This window comes from Antechinus flavipes, chromosome 4, assembly GCF_016432865.1.
Source record: "Antechinus flavipes isolate AdamAnt ecotype Samford, QLD, Australia chromosome 4, AdamAnt_v2, whole genome shotgun sequence".
Lineage (NCBI taxonomy): Eukaryota > Metazoa > Chordata > Mammalia > Dasyuromorphia > Dasyuridae > Antechinus > Antechinus flavipes.
Genome location: NC_067401.1, coordinates 429,524,648 through 429,542,526, shown reverse-complemented (window position 1 = coordinate 429,542,526; position 17,879 = coordinate 429,524,648). Strand labels below are relative to the sequence as shown.

The window sequence follows — 17,879 nt, the reverse complement described above, 5'->3', positions numbered from 1 at the left end:
GAAAGGAAAAGAAGGAAAAGGAGAAAGGAAAAAGGAAATGAAAAAAGAAAAGAAAAAGAAAGGGAAAGGGAAAGGAAAGGAAAGGGGAAAGGAAAGGAACAAGGAAGAAAAAGAAAAAAGAGAGAGGGATATATTCAGATAATACCAGTTCTTTCTCTTGAAGCAGATGATATGTTTTATTATCAGTCAATTGCCTTGGATTGTTGCATTGCTGAGAATAGCTAAGTAACTCACAATTCTTTATTATACGTATCGTTACTGTGTACAATGTCCTTCTGGTTCTGCTCATTTCATTCTACCTCAGTTCACATATGTCCAGGCTTTTCTGAAGTCAGGATTTGGGAATTTTAAAGGAAGAGAGGCCATTGCGGAGTGATGGGGATGAAGGGACAATGTGAGAATGTCTATTGGGAGCAGGACTATACCTCCTATCTGACTTAGATATCAAGGTATAAGATAGGAGGATCAGCCATCTTTGGATAGAATATTCAAAAATATGGAACCTTTTGGAGAAAATTAGGTTTCAGAGAATACTAGAAGATAGAAATAATGTGAGAACGGGGATTTAGGATAGTAGGATTAAAGAGTTAAACCTAGATGGAGATCTTGGAAATCATCTGGTACATCAGTGTCAAACTCAGAAACAGAGGCCACCAAACTATATATAATGATCCCTGTTTGTCATATTTTTTGGTACTGAACCACAACAGAGGAAGATTCTGGATGGTACAGAGAAAAGGGAGAGCAGAAGAAAGTTCCCTAGAGAGAACTAGGGCTGGGGGTAGAGTGGTACAAAGGATTTTTGGATCTCTGCAGCCAACAGTAAGCCACCTTTGCTTCAATTGCCTTCCCCTTCCCTGCCCCAGCCCCCTAAATATATTCCCACATTTGTCCCTTAAAATGAGTGCCTGGGCCAGGTGGCTCATGGGCTCTAAGGAGCAGTACATGAAAACCTCCCAGGGTGGTCAGAGGTATGGGAGGAATCATGATCTCCAGTGCATTGGCACTTGGGCACAGCCCTAGTTGCCCTCTGCTAGTTCCGTCTCCACAGAGTACAGCCTACACAAGTTGGGAAAATTATCTGGGTGCCTGCTGAAAGGTGAAGGGAAGCTCCTGTCACAAGTACAAATAGTCCTTGGAACAAATGGATACTCAAGTGTCTTCTTTTAAAACCCACTTGTCCTGGTGCCTGCTAATAAAACTTATAGAATTGAAAGGGCATCTATTTCCTCCTGTCTTTCAGTGTGTGCATCTATTGCATCTCTGTGCAATTGCACAAGCAATAACTTCAGAGCCAGGAAGCTCTGGGTTCTAATTCTGCCTCTGACACATAATGGCTGTATGAGGTCTAGCTGAGTCCCTTTACCTCCTGGTGCTTCAAGTATCTCTTTAAGTTTATAATCTTCAAAGTTGTTGTCAACCTCTGTTGGGAGAGGGAAGATTTGGTGTTGGTTTGTTTTTTGGGGGAGCAGTTCCCTACACCAAAGAAAGCACAGGTGTGGACCTCAAGTTCCAAATTCTACTCCTCCCTCCCTAGGATGATACATAATCTAAGTTTTACCTGTGCAGTTAGGAAAACCAGAAAGTGGGACCTGCTCTATCAAAAGCAGGATTTGAACCCAGGCTCTCCCATTCTGAAGCTTTCTCTGTCTGTTCTGCCAGAATCACAGACCTGTGTCCCCGGCACTTATAGACACCGCTTGGGAGGTAGTTATTTGCAATTCCCAGGATCCACTCGGCTACAAACTCTCAAATATCTCTTCTCTCACCTCTGGCTGGTGCAGGAAATGATTCCATTAGTTAGCAAGTCCAGCCTTTTATTCGGTCAGTGGTTTCTTTAAAAAACATATTCCCAAGAGAGCTAACACATTAAATCCCGAGGATCTTCGTGTGAATCACTGTATCATCACAATTTCTTCCTGATGGGCACCCATTAGCCTGAGTCATCGCATCGAATGTGGGAGCAGAGAACTTGAAGCCAGCTTGGGAGGGAGGGAGAGGGGGTCGATACCTGAGAAAGCAGAAAGGGCGAAGGAGGCGAGCGCTGCTTATTTAACAATCTGTCTAGAGGTCGCTCTGCAGGAGTGTTTTGAGATATTCCCTTTTTCTAAGGTATTTTACAAAGCAAGTCTTTGGGGCACTCAATTAGAACTCCCCTCCCATTCCCCTTTCCAATTTGTCTTGGCACAGCTAGGGACAAATCTTAGTTTGACAGACCCAAGATGATGATGAGGAGGAGGAGGAGGGGGTCGAAGGAAGGAGGAAAAGAAAAAAAAGGAGGAGAAGGAAGAGGAGGAGAAGCAGAAGCTGAAGAAAAAGGAGGAGGAGGAGGAGGAGGAAGTAGAAGAGGAGGAGAAGGAGGAAAAGGAAGAAAAGGAAGAAGAGGAGGAGAAGGAAGAAGGGGAGGAGAAGAAGGAGGAGGAGCAGTGGCAAGAGGAGGAGAAGGAGGAAAAAGAGGAGGAAGAGGAAGAGGAAAAGGAGGAGGAGGAAGAAGAAGAAGAAGAGAAGAAGAAAGAAGAAGAGGATTATACCAATAACAACTATTATGTTAAGGCTCTTTAAGGATATTAATTCATTTAACAACTCTCTGAAACAGGTACTATTATTATCCCTATTTTACAAACAAGAAAATTAAAAAGGAAGGCAGAGACCTGTTCAGAGTCACAAAATTACAGGATTTGAATTCAGGCTTTCCTGACTCCAAATATAATGTACCATTGTAACAAAATACAAAAAAAAAATATTGTTTTCTAAAGATGTGACCTCCCTTCAAAAGCTCCCTTTTCTAAATATTTTCTAGAAACATCTAGAGACAATAGATAAAACCCTGAGCCTAGAATAAGGAATCTGCATCTAAATTTGGCCTAAACAAATAATCACTTAACCCCTGTTTGCCTCAGTTTCCTCAACTGCAAAATGGGGATAACAGTAGCACCTCCATCAAAGGATAGTTGCAAGGATCAAATGAGCTAACATTTATAAAAGCACTTAGTACAGTGCCTGGAGCGTAATAGGTATTCCATAAATTCTTATTCCTTTCCTTTATTGTTTTCCATTGCTTTGAACACTGGGTTCTCAACTCTAGATATTTGTCTTATAATATTGACAATAAATATACTGATTTTACAATAATTTATAATAATTATTATTATAAATAGAGGGATTGCAGAGAGACAGGTACACTACTATACAATTGGTAGAGTGTGGAATAATACAACCTTTATGAAAAGCAATTTGAAATTATGTTAGGAAAGTAATTAAAGCATACATACCCTTTCATACAAAGCTCAATATATATCCCAAAGATGTCAAAGACAGAACAAATTTTTTTTTTACATCTTAAATTTTATCCCTCTTCTAGCCAGGAAGCTGTCCCTTATAACAAAGAATTTTTAAAAAGAGAACAAAAATCATTTCCATAAAATAAATGAACATTTAAACTGAGTATGACACCATTCTACACCCATAAACTCCCACTTCAGCTAAGAAAGGAACAAAGTATACTTTCTTATCATTTGCACATAAGCTGGGTCATTATGATATGGGATTCAGTTTTGGATCTTTTTCTCTTTCCAATATCATTGTAGTCATTGTGTTGTTTTTCCGGTTCAACTTCCTTAATTTTGTATCAGTTTGTACAAGTCTTACCATGATGCTCTGAATTCATTGTTATAATTTCTTATCATGCAATAACATTCCACCTCCTTGTTATACTACAATTGTTTAGTTAGTTCCCTAACTTATTAGTATCTACTTTATTTTCATTTCTTTACAAAAACAAAAGTGCTGCTATGAATATTTTGGCATATGGAACATTTTGTTCTGTCTTTGACATCTTTGGGATATATATTGAGCTTTGTATGAAAGGGTATGTATGCTTTAATTACTTTCCTAACATAATTTCAAATTGCTTTTCATAAAGGTTGTATTATTTCATACTCTACCAATTGTATAGTAGTGTACCTGTCTCTCTGCAATCCCTCTAATATTAACTATTTTTCATCTTTTGTCAACTGTACCACTTTACTGAGTGTGAGGCAAAACTTCAGAGTTGTTTTGATATATATATTTCTTATATTATTAGTGTTTTGGAGTAATCTTTCATATAACTATCAATAGTCTGTATTCTCCTTTTGAGAAGTTTTTGTTCGTGTCCTTTCACAATTTATCCATTGGAGAATGGTCTTTGATCTAGTATATCTATATTTCTAATATATCAGACCCTTAAAGTTATTTGATGCAAAGAATTTTCCTCGATTTTTTTTACCCTAGGTGCATTGACTTTATTCATGCAAAAACCTTTTAATTTCATGAAAGTTAATTTTTTTCATTTTCTGTGATTACCTCTACTGCTAACCCATTTTGGAACAGCATTATGAGAATTAAAATAAAACATGGAAGCCTTATTTTCATGCCTCTTTTCATGATGATCTTCTTAGGATCTCAAAGATCCTAAGATCACTTCCTACATCACAGGGTAATTGTGAAGTTCAAATATATATATATATATCATATATAAATTACTTAGCAAATTTTATAGTGCCTAATAAAACACTATAAGTAGTTAATTTGGGGGTTATAATAGTCCTTTGAGAGGTCATTTAGTTCATTCCCTCGCCTTCAGGTAGAGACATTTAAGTTATCTCAGACAATAGAGGATCCATAATATTTTTTAAAGATCTTCAGAGAAAAATCCTACAACCAATATCTTTCAGTGACTTACAATGTTAAGAAATTCTTCTTTTTATCTAACATAAGTCCTTCACGCTGCAGTTTAAACCCATTTCCTCTTATTCTGTTTTCAGTGGAGATTAAAACCAGCTGGTCATTGCCCTCTGTCTAAGAGCCTTTCCTCTACTTGAAGACTTATTAAATCTCCCACTAGCCTTCTCTTGTCCAGGCTGAATGATTCCTTTCCCCTTACTCTTGCTTCATGGGTCTTATTTCCGAACTCTTTAATCATCTTTATGCCTTTTAGAACTCTGAACCATTTCCAACTTCTCTACATTTATCTTTAGTTGGAAAGGATTCAAGTAAAGGGTCATCAGATCACAGCTGAAGGATAATAGAAGGTTTATCTCACTTCTCTTTTTTGTACACCCCAATATTATAGATGCTTTTAAAATATAAAATTACAAAACCCTGCTGACTTTGGCTTCTGGATATTTTTCTGTGTAGCAAATTTCTATAGCAAAAAAAAATTATATTATCCCAACTCCCACTTAAAATGACAAGTTCCATCTCCAGAATTTGACTATTAGATTTTTGCAGGGTTCTACAGCTTAATCTTAAGGGTTTGGAGGGTTTTTTTGTGATAGAGTCTATGAGTCCCCACCAGTGGAACTTCTCCCCAAGATTATCAATGTCAGCCAAGCAACTTTTAGTAGAAGATATTTATAAATGAAAAACAATTGATATAAAACAATTTCCCCAAAGTTTGTGAGACTTTCATAGAAAATCTAGAGGAAAATAGGCTCAATCTTATAGCACATAAGTCAAAGGAGTAACCAATAATGCTAGGAAGTCTTTTTTTGTTGGAGTCTGTAGGAATGCTCTCCATCTTCCCCTTCAGGGCTCTTTCTAGAGCCTTGACTCTGTGTCCAGTCTGATTTTGGCACCCAATGCATCTATCTCCTTCGGCTACTAGAACCCTGATATAAAAATTAGAGGTCCCAAATTCTTCAGATCTTTAAAGTCCCTAAGATCGAGACCAGGCTATGGTCCTTCCCATCTCTCCCAATCAATTTCTTGCCAGGGGTTTAACTGAAACTATATTTCCAGGCACTGAAATCTCTGATTCTAATCAACTTGATGGTTTTATACAGGATGCAGAAGGCATGCCCAAGTCCCTTAGCCAATGTTAACAGACTTCCTGTTACAACTAGGGAGGCATCCAGCTTTATTCATGTCTGATGAATAATTGAGATGTATTTTTCACCAGACAAATGTATAGCTCTTATCACTGATTTTAAATGAGGTTTGGTGATTTGATTGATTTACTTAATGGACCTCCCCTCTTATATCTACATGAATAGTTTCCCCCCCTCTCCAAGGTGCTACCAGCACATCCTTTCTCAATCTTATTCTCTTGGTTCCTGACAGTTTCTCTGATTTATAGTGGCCAGTTCCAAGATTGCCTTCTAAAGTGCCCACTTCTCCTGCATACTCTCCCTGAGGTCATTATCCTAAAAGAGCACATCCTGTAATCCAGCTTCCTGGATCCACAGCTTCCTTTAAGAAAGAGAGAGGAGGGGCACCTAGATGGTGCAGTGAATAGAAAGATGGCTCTGGAGTTAGGGGGACTTGAAAAGATCAAATCCAGCTTGAGGTGCTTGATACTTTCTAGCTGTATGATCCTGGAAAAATCACTTGATCCTGAATGTCTTTACCCCGCACCCCCCTCTTCCCCCCGCCCAAAAAAAAAAAAAAACCCAACCAACCAAAAGAAATAGGGCTTTGTACACCTCTTTTCTCAACTCAAACTGAGTTGAAGAGGGGGGAAAACCCCAAAATGCTAAATAAATCTGAGAGCTGAAAGGGCCCTTGAAGGCTATTTATTTTCCAGGTGAGAAAAATTCACAAAAAGATAAGGTCACTTGCTCAGGTTCACACAGCTGACATTTATTTGGTGCTTTGTATTTTTCAAAGAATTTTGCTTATATTATATCACGTGGTACAAATAAGGATGACTTGCCCATGGTTTTCCAACTAGGAAGTCTTCTTTATTCCAAATCCACCCCTCCACCCCACAACTTTCCGAGTCCATGGCTGCTCTGATCCCTCAAGTAAGACAGTCAGTTATTAACACTTCCCTCTTAACCATTCTTTGAGCTGTTTACTTGATCTTCCTGTGTAGGAGACTCTCTTCAGCTACTCAGATGGGTATATTCTCTCCTTCTGGGATCATTAAGGGACATTTAATTCTGACACTGTTGATTCCTACTCTACTAATCTCATCAAGATGGAGTCCAGACCCAAAAAATCCCCTTGTGATTTCATGATCTGGGAAAAGTTCCCCAGTTCTCCCTTTCTATTCTTCTTGAATCACTTGAAATTCTACTCTTAGACCTTTTTTCTTTAACTTAATATTTTTCACTTTGTTCAAATGAAGCTAACTGTAAAAGTCAGCTATTACAGTCATTCATTAATACCTTTATGTGAACAAAGGATGTCTCATTATGGCTTGGAGAGGAACAAAAGCAGTGCCCACTGAGCATTAGCTCTACTGGCTTGCATTGCAAAGGTTTTGAGTATGGTTGGGACAACAAGCAAGCTGAGTCTGCTTTCTTAGGGCCAATTTAATTAAGTATTACAGAAGCTACAGGAGATTAGGTAATTGCTTACTTTGGAAATCCATGAAGTAAAAAAAAAAATACAAAAAAAAAGCCCTATGGGGGGGCTCCTCTGCTCTAGTGTTGATGATAGATTAGGAGAAAAGTGGGCAGAGACTGCTAAGAATCACATCATTTCTAGGTTGCCTATAAATTTTATACTATTAATTATTTATACCTAAAGATTAGTTATACTTATAACTATTGGCACTCTAAATGTGAACTCTTTTCTCAAGGACCAAAAAATTTTCATGCTCCTGGAACAACTAAATAGCATAAGTCTTGATGTTCTTGCTATAAATGAAACCAGGAGACAGGAGGAAATTGCAGATAAAAGCAAAGATGAACCACAGGTTATCCTTGCAGAACCAAATAAGGAAGTTGGCAAAAAGGATTTTATCATGTACTCAAAGGCAACAAGAAACATCATTTCATTGAGTATTTGGTCATCTCTTATGCACTTTCATTATAAGTATTTGCAAAAAGTACTTCCCAAGGGGCAGCAACTGGTGCAGTGGATAGGGTACCAGCCCTGAAGTTAGGAGGACCTGAGTTCAAATTTGATTTCAGACACTTAACACTTTCTAACTGTGTGACCCTGGTCAAGACACTTAACTCCAATTGTCTCAATAATAATATATTATTATTATTCCGAACTCTTTAATCATCTTTATGCTTTTTAGAACTCTGAATATAATAATAACATTAAAAATTAAATAATAATAATAAGTAAAAAAATAAAAAAGTACTCCCACAATAATTGTAGTTTATATCCCAGTAATTGTTACAGGGGGATTAAGAAGTAGAGGAATTTTATTAAGAACTTGATAAAACTCTCAAGATTAAATCCAAAGGAGTGAGTGAGCTTGAAGTTGGGATTAAACAGGTTCAAAGTCTGCCTTCCACACATATTGGCAAGTCACTAATTTATCAGTGCATTCAGGCAATTCTCTAAAACTCTGAACTACCTAGGAGTTGCTGATCTGTACGTATGGAGGAAGTTTCCAAACAATAGACTGATGAAATCTAGGATCAATCAAGCAATCAATAAATATTTATACTCCATAACAGATACTGTAGGCTAGGCACAAAAAAGACAAAAGTAAAGCAATCTTTGCTTTCAAGGATCTTACTTTTTAAGAGGGGAGACTAACTACAGATACCTGGATAGATTTATACAAAGCAGAAAGGAACTAATCTTTATGGGGACTGCTAGAGTCAAAGTAGGATGGTCCTCATAAAGAAAAAGATGGCACCTGAGTTGAAATTTTTTTTCCTCAATAGCATTTTATTTTTCTAATTACATGTAAAGATAATTTTCAACATTCATTTTTGTAAGATTTTAAATTATAAATTTGTTCTCCTTCCCTCCCTTATCTTCCCTCTCCCCAAGACAGCAAGCAATCTGATATAGGTTATATATGTGTAATTATTTTTAAATACATTTCCATATTTGTCATATTATAAAAGGAAAATCAGAACAAAAGGGAAAAAACACAAGAAAAATCAAACAAACAAAAAAAGGATAAAAATAGTATGCTTCTATGTTTAACCTATATTGGTTTTCTTACTGTCTTCCTGTGATGGGGAGAGGGGAAAATTTTTGGAATACAAGGTTTTGCAAAGGTAAATGTTAAAAACTATCTTCACATGTATTTGGGGAAAAAATGCTATTTTAAAAAATATTATGCTTCAATCTGCATTCATTATCCATAGTTCTCTCTCTGGATGCAGATGGCATTTTCCATCCCAAATCTATTGAAACTATTTTGGATCACCACACTGTTGTAAAGAGCTAAATCTATCATAGTTGATCATTACATAATCTTCCTGTTACACTTGTGTACAATGTTCTCCTGGTCTGCTAAGCTGAAAATTGAAGACCCTGTCCTTGCCTCTCCCTGTTAGCTTCTCTCCCTAAATTTTGATACCAGATGACTTCAAAGCAAAGGTAGAATTGGGTAAAAATTGTGAAAAATAAGTTGAAAAATAGGGTTCAGGAATGAGGAATGAGCAAAGTTTGAGCCACATGGATTACCCAGAAGCTTCAATATACACTGAGGGGATAACCTAATTTTGAAGTCGCTGAAAAAAATCTATTCTTAAGGTATATGAAGGAAGAAAAAAATACTAAAGCCATGAAAAAAAATCTTGGATATCACTTTTACCAAGAAAAGACAGAGGTCAGCATTCCTTACTGAGTCATACTGATAGAAAATACATTTAGTAAGAGTTTGCTTTATGACAGACACGATGCTAATCATTGGGACAGAAATACAAGTAAGCCAGCAAGTCCTCATCCTGAAGGAGTGAGCATTGTAATTTGTTATTGAGTCATTTCAGTCATATCTGACTCTTCATGACCCCATTCGCTAGAGGTAATAGGAAACCACTAGATTTTCAGATGTAGCACATATGATTGGCTGAAATATGTAGAGAATAATACAAGAGCCTATACTTATTGTTACTTGCCTATAAGAAAAAGTATTTGGTTTAGCAGAGCAAAATGCTGCCTTAAAGGCTCCCCTCCAATAAGGTGTCTTCTAGGCATATGTCAAAATTATACAAAATTACTTGAAGGATATATTCAACAATCCTCTGTTTTTAGGCTCAAAGGGCTATAAAACTGTATACCCTTTGATCCAGCTCTCTACTGAACACCCCAAAGAGATTACAGAAGAGGGAAAAGGACCCACGTGTGCAAAAATGTTTGTAGCAGCCCTTTTGCAAGAAACTGGAAACTGAGTTTCTATCAGTTGGGGAATGGTTGAATAAGTTATGGTATATGAATGTAATGGAATATTATTGTTCTATAAGAAACGATACGTAGGCTGGTTTCAGAAATCTTTAAAAAGACTAACAAGGACTGTTACACAATAACAACATAATGCGATAATCAATATGATGGACTTGGCTCTTTTGCAACTAAGCAGTGATTCAAGGCAATTCCAATAGACCTGGGATAGAAAATGCCATCTGCATCCAGAGAAAGAACTATGGAGAATGAATGCAGATTGAAGCATAATATTTTTAAAATAGTATTTTATTTTTTCAAATGGAAAAATCTGTATGGAGAATGTGGATCAAAACAAAGTATTTTCATCTTTGTTGTTGTTTGTTTGCTTGCTTGTTTTTTTTTTTCCTTTCCTGTGTTTTTTCCCTTTTGGTCTGGTTTTTTTTGTATAATATGTTTAAAAGAATTACATATATTTAATCTAAATCAAATTGCTTGCTATCTTGGTGAGGAGAGCGATAAGGGAGAGAGGGAGAATAATTTAGAACACAAAGTTTTACAAAAAATGTATGTTGAAAACTATGTATGTGTTTGGAAAAATAAAATACTGTTGAAAGAAAAAATAATAATCCTTTGTTTTAATTTGTATCCCTAGAAGTTAACACAGTGCCTAGCACAATGTAGTCACTTAAAAGTGCTTATTGACTGATCAATTGATGGGTAATTACAAGAAAGACATCGAAAAGGGAGATTTTGCTTGTCAAGACCCCACTGTTGTGGAGGAAATCTATACAGAGTCCAAATCCAAGAGGTATTCTCCAGGGATAAATTCAAGATTCAGATGAAATCCTTCAGACACTCTGGTTTGCAATTGGCATTGTGCTTACTGAATCAGTCAGTCACAGCAATGTCTTCCAAGTGAGACCTATAATCACTTTAACAAATCACCCCCAAACTTTAGCCTAACCACCTGCATGAATAGCAGAGGTAGCTTAGTAGATAGAGTGCTGGACTTGGAGTCAAGAAAACCTGAGTTCAGTCTGGCCTCAGATACTTACTAGTTGTGTGATCTTGGGCAATTCACTTAACCTTGCCTCAGTTTCCTCATCTATAAAATGAGCTAGAGAAGGAAATGGCAAACTATTCCAATATCTTTGCAAAGAAAACTCCAAATGTATATGACTGAAGAGCAATAAAAACAAAGGAAAACTACACAAGAAAAAAATAGATGAAGAATGTTTACCAGAGGGTCTCAACCTGGGGTCTGTGAAATTAAATATATATATATATATATATAGATAACTATTTCAATACAACTGATTTTCTTTGTGACTATTTTATTTTATGTAAATTAAAACATCATTCTGAGGAGAGACCCATAGATTTTGTCCAACTGCCAAGAGTGTCCATGGCACACACTCCACACAAATTGGATAAGAATGTTTAGCCTAAACTATGATTTAAGTACAATGAACAACTTCTAGAGCTTGTCCCTGAAACAAAGGCCTATCTTTTTAATACCGATAGTCTTCCAATGTTATTATTTGTCTCTAGATTGTAGAATACTACAGAGCTGAAGAAGTGAAACTGAGGATTGTCCAAAGGAACAATGGAGAAGCATGTGTGCCATGAGCAGGAGGCAATATAGTACACAATAAATAAGAGATTTTTAGAGATGATCTAAAGCATTGGTTATCAAATTTTTGTTTTCAGTATCTTTATCCTATTAAAAATTATTGAGGATCTCTCCAAAGCATTTTTGTTTATCTGGATTGTATTTATAAGCATTTACCATATTGGAAATAAAAACTATTTTTGAATTTGTAAACCCTCTAAAAGGGTTTCAAAGATCCCCAGGATTCTCTAGACCATACTTTGAGAACCACTGATCTAAAGGATATAATCAAAGAAATATATGAGCTCAAAAAAGTCGGCTTGTTACATGGATAACAACACCTTCCATCATTATTCTCAAGATAGTATAAGTTAAGGAGATCTCCAGCATATTGGATGAATTCTCTGTAGTAAATTTATAGGAAGGCATGAGTTAGAATCACAGAGGATGGATGACTATGGGTAAATTGAGATCTGTATTAGTGTAGGGAATGGCTACATCAATGAGATCATAGAGCAATAAGAATATCTGAGTGAACAAAGGATCACAGGACTACAGAATGTTCTATTTGGAAGGATCCTCAAAAACCATAATCCAACTCATATCTCATATATCATATCAGCCTTTCCCTCCCTAAGTCTTCTTTATTGTTTGCTCTTTTATTTCAAATTCAAACTTCTCTATCTGCTGGTTCTTCTCTTTCCCCAGTTCTAAAAACAGTTATATTTACTTTCTTGATTCTCTCATCTTGCCTATTTTTCTTGATTAAGTCAAGTTCTTCCAGTTCTTTTAGGTTTTCTTATCTTACTATGTCTCACTTGTCTTTTTTGTATTGAGCATCCTTGTTTTGCATAAACAATGTGGGTAGATTGTGAGTTTCATCTCTTTTTCTCCCTTCTCACTTATGTCTAATGTCTTATCATGAACTCTTATTCTATTTCAAAGTTGAAGGATAAAAAATAATCAGAATCAGAATAAAAGAAAGTTGAGGTGTTTTTGTCCTCCTAGAGGACAGTTTTTTGAGGGTCCTCAAAAACCATGATCCAACTCATACCTCATATCTCAGGAGGTACCTAACAAATAGTCATCTAGTTTTTGAAAAATAACTTCTTCCACTTGCTTTAAAAAGCCAACCTCACATATACAAATAGAGCCCATCGGTATTTCTCTGATAGAGATCTGGGAATTTTAGTAGATAATAAACTAAATATGAATCATTCCACACACATCAACGGCAAGAAAAAGTATAAACACATGCTACATGAAGAGTTGCAGGGTGTCTAGGAAATGGGAGATAATAACTTCATTATATTAAGTCTCAGCCAGGATACTTCTGTAGTTTTATGTTCAATTCTGGTTGCCACATTTTGGGAAAGACAATTATAGGCTGGAAACCATCCAGAAGGATAATTGTGATGGTAAGAGCCGTTGAATTCCTGTTAGGTGAGAATGAAGTAAGAAACCAGAGGATGGGTGTGGTGAAACAGGGGATTGAGATGGTGAGGGGCCTTGGGCATCTGTTGTGTGAAAATGAGTGAAGAAACTTCACATCTGCTGGGTGGATGGGCAAGTCATTTAAACTTTCTAAACTTCAGTTTACTTTTCTATAATATTGAAGCAATAATTCTTATATTACCTATCTTTCCTTGTCACTATGAAGAAATCATTTTGTAATCTGTAAATGTTATAGAGATGTGAGGTATGGTTACTGACATCTGAATCTCCTCAAGTACCCAGCTGAGTGTATGGCACCTAGATGATGAAATATTTTTAAATGAATATCTAATTACTTAATGTATTTGCCTTTCCTTGGTTCCTTTTTTTTCCACAGAGACTTTTCAAACATTTTCTTATGCCTGCTAAAATCTTTCTTAAATATCATCATCTTTAGTTTGTTGACTTTCGTCTGCTTACTGAACTTGCCTGCTTCTGAATATTTGGGGGCTATTTTCTTCAAAGTAGACTTCAACATCTTCATAATTTTGTTCACTTCCTTTTCTTCAAGTGGTAAAACTAAGCAGGGCACCACAATAATAATAGTGATTAGTAATAATATGATATAATATAATATATAATTATTATTATATAATAATTAATGTTATATAAAAATAATACATATAAACTAATATAAATGACATTTATGAAGCATTTCAAAGTTTAGAAAGACCTTTACAAACATTATCTCATTTGATTTTCACTTGTGAAAGGTCAGTATTATTCTGTATTCTTTGGGACCAGAAAGCTCTCTCTGGTGTTCTCCAAGTCAAGTCAAGTCAAGTCAACAAGACTTTATTAATTACTTATTCTCTGCTAGAAACTGTACCAAGCTCTGGGCACTTTGAAAACTCTGTTTGCTAGTATTTTGATGTGATTTTCATTCCAATAGGTGTCTGGGTTGAGCCACCATGCTACCGTGTTCTGTAATCTGCCAATGTAAGATAGGTACAGCTACCGACCCCCAATTCTCTCCAGTTTATTTCCCTTCCTAGGTTAGGGCTGATTCAATCACATCCACCTCCACTCACTGTAGCATGTTGGAATGGTTCACTGAAAGGAGAGACATGTGCCTCTCATGCATTCTCAAGATCCTAAGTGTGGGAACACCCTCCTACTACTGATTACTGTAGCTACAGAACCTCCTCTGGCATGTTTCCTATTTGTACTGATGAGTCACAATGATATCTTTAACTTTTGAACATGACACATTAACCAAGAAGGTAAAAGCAGAAATAATCACATTATAAGAGGTTACCCATAAACTTAATCATACTCTCTCACCCATACACAAAAATGTCAGGCAGAGAGTAGGAAACAGAAACACTTATAAAAGTATACTTATAAAAATCTAGCAGAGAAATATAGGAATCAGAAAATCCCTTTTAAGGGTTGATTCATATACAATTATCCCATTTTCACCAAAAAATCTTTAATTTGCTGTTTCTTGACTATATTTTTGACTATATTTCTCAATTATATTTGGCTATATAGATAATATATCTATTACATATAACTGAAAACAATTATATGTAAATGAACTGATACATATTAAAACATTGCAAACATCCCACCTTTCATCGGTGTGTCTGGCCCTTGTATTAACTCATATCTTCCCAAATAAACTGTGGTTCTCCTGAAGCATTTATATCTAAGGGGCTGCTTTCCTTTAAGCTGTCCTTTGTGTCCCTCACACAAAGTTTTTTTTCTACTTCTTTCTGCAAATAGGATGTCCACATACAAAAGGGGCAGTACCCATCATACCAACAACATTGGCAACCGGTATAGCAAAAATCATCCCTACCTTTATTCTGCTCTTGGTGAGAACTTCTGGTATTACCAGCCTTTCCTTCCTTAGTTCTTTTTGTTGTTTGCCCTTTTACTTCAAATTCAAACCTTTCTATCTGCTAGTTCTTCTCTTTTCCAATTCTAAAAATAGTTGTATTTATTTGATTTTCCATTTTGTCTATTTTTCTTGATTAGGTCAAGTCCTTCAGTTCTTTCTCCCAGGTTTTCTTATCTTATCACATCTCAATTGAATTTTTAGTGCCTTTTTCTGTATTGAGCATCCTTGTTTTGTATAAACAATGTGGATAGATTGGGATTTGACTCTTCTCAGTTTTCTTGTCTTATGAGCTCTTTTTCTATTTTAAAGTTGAAGGCTTCTTGTCCTATTCTTACCTGAGGTACCTCTCTTTTTTTCCTTCTCCAAATGTGCTCTTTACTACATCTAATAAACCTATCCTGCAGTAGAACAATTGTTTGGTTATTGGGTTTGTCTCCCTCCAAATGGTAGATGATTCTTGGTACATTTGTAATTTATAACTCAAAGTTGAAACTGGATAATGTCAGTAAGCTTTTAGCAGTAAGGGGCAAAATATTCTGGATCTACCTCTCAACATAAACTAACTCATCAAAATACTGACTTTATAAATACAAGTTGTATATTGACCATTTCAGGAGTTTTTTATTTGTTTGTTTTTTGAACCAGACTTGTGATTTCATTGATGCAGGGAATTTCTAGTGAGGAAATTTCCTCTATCAAGGAAGATCAGCAGCTGTTGTGCAACTTCTAGGCTTACAAAATTGCCTTCAGATCATTGAAAGCTTATGTCCCCTACTCAGGGTTACTCTGCTGATAGGTGTACGGGATAATCCTTGGACTAAGACCTTTTTCTGACTGTAAGGTCATTTTTATGTCCATTAGATACTTTGGTTCTCCAGATCAAAATTATATGGCAAAATTGTTTGTGGATTGCACCTTGACTGTAACTTACACAGTTTAGTATCTAGATCTTTCAGTTTTAAATTGAAATTGAAATTTTCACAATGCTTTAGACACACTTAGAACAGACACTTATGTAAATATATTTGTAATGTATATTTTTTTTAAAACAAGCCTAAAGAGAATCATTAGCAAAAATTTAAAAAAAACTAAGATTTTTATTAGTATTCAGACAAATCTTACAGTAACAGGATCCCAGCAATACTGAGCTTTAATATCCTTTGGATAATATTCTTATCAATTTAATTCAACCAAAGTTTGATTAGAGGCCTACTGTGTACAAATCATTACAAAACGAATACAAAATGAATACATTACAGAATTTCTGCTCTTAAGATGCTTGTATTCACTCAGCCTAATATGAGTGTCCTCTACCCCCAGGTACTCCATGGTCTCAGATGCTGAAACAGAGAGTATTTTCATGGATCCTATTCACCTGTCATCAGCTGTTGCTGCCAAGCAGATCATCAATGAAGGTAATTAAATCAGAACCTAAAGAGGAGGTGAAGAAGGTGGGAGGTTCATTTAAAGACACTACCTTGTTCCTGGAGATTCACATTTTAAACACATAGAATTGTTGAGGTGAAAGAGACTTTAGATAGAGATCAGGTTATCTAATCCAAATCAAACCTGAATTTTAAGCATGGATTCTCCTATATATTACCACATCTGACCATGTTCATCCACTTTTTGCTGGAAAATCTCTAGCTCATTATCTCCTGGGGCAGCACATTTTATTTCTAATTGTGACCAAGACTTTCCTTGGGTTGATTAGAAATATGCTGTCCTGTAACTTGTACTCCTTGGTCTTACATCTGGCTCTGAGATCCAGTAGGATAAATCATCTTTTACATGGCAATCTTATAGATATTTTAAAATGGTTTTTGTGATCCTGCTCACCGACCAAGGGTTTTCTTTTGTTCCCTAAAGAATATCTCCATTTCTTCAACCAATTTTTGTATATGTCTTCATTCAATGATCTCATCAGTTCCCATGAGTTCAGTTATCATTCTTCTACAGACATTTGCCAGATCTATTTATCCAGCCTTGGTCCTTCTCCTATGCTCCAATACTATATAACCAGCTATGCTCCAATACCATATAACCAACTACTCTTGGACATTTTGAATTGGATGTCCCATAGGCGTTTCAAAGATAACCAACACAGAATTCTTTTACCCCACTTCCCACAAATATGTCCCAACTTCTAAATTTTTCTATTACTCTTTCATCTTCCCAATCACTCTAGCTTACAATTTTGATCCTTCTTGATTCTTCAATTTCTTTCTCTCTCACTCATCATATTAAATCAGATACCAAACTTGCAATTTCCATCTAAACAATATATCTTGCATATCCACTAGAGCAACAATTACTCTAGTTAAGGTTCTCATCCCCTGTGACCTGGGTTATTGCAATAGCCTTCTAATTAGTCTTACTGTTCCAGTCCATCTTCTATTCAGCTACCAAAGTGACTTTTGTAAAGTGTAAGTCTGAATGGGCCATCCCTTACTCATTAAGCTCTAACTTAAATAACTCTTATTAGATCAAATGTAAAATTCTATGGTTGCAATTTAATGTTTTTCAAAACCTGGCCCCTTCCTACTTTTCCAACATTTTAATATTCTTTTAAAAGTCATGAACATTTGACATATCTCCCTTCTACCTCTCCCCCCCACACACACACTGGAAAAAAAAGAAAAACAAAGTTCTTTTAATAAATACGTATAATTAAGAAAAAATAAATTCTTAATTTATCTATGTCTAGAAATACATATCCAATCTTCATCTTGAGTCCATTCCCTCCTCATCCAGAGGACCTTTCGAGTCTTCTTTCATTCTGTTACATCCACACATTTTACAATTCTTCAATACAAACCTAATTGCTGTTTCTTACAAGTGATACTACCTCCTGCAGCT

General features: G+C 35.9%; 1 protein-coding gene across 1 annotated transcript in view; it reads left to right on the top strand.

Moving 5' to 3' along the window:
* The window catches only part of STYXL2 (serine/threonine/tyrosine interacting like 2), a 34,877-nt gene that overhangs the window by 3,059 nt on the left and 13,939 nt on the right, over positions 1-17,879 (top strand). The window contains exon 3 of the mRNA XM_051999031.1: positions 16,341-16,435. Coding sequence (XP_051854991.1) covers positions 16,341-16,435 — 95 coding nt within the window. The remainder of the gene's footprint in view (positions 1-16,340; positions 16,436-17,879) is intronic.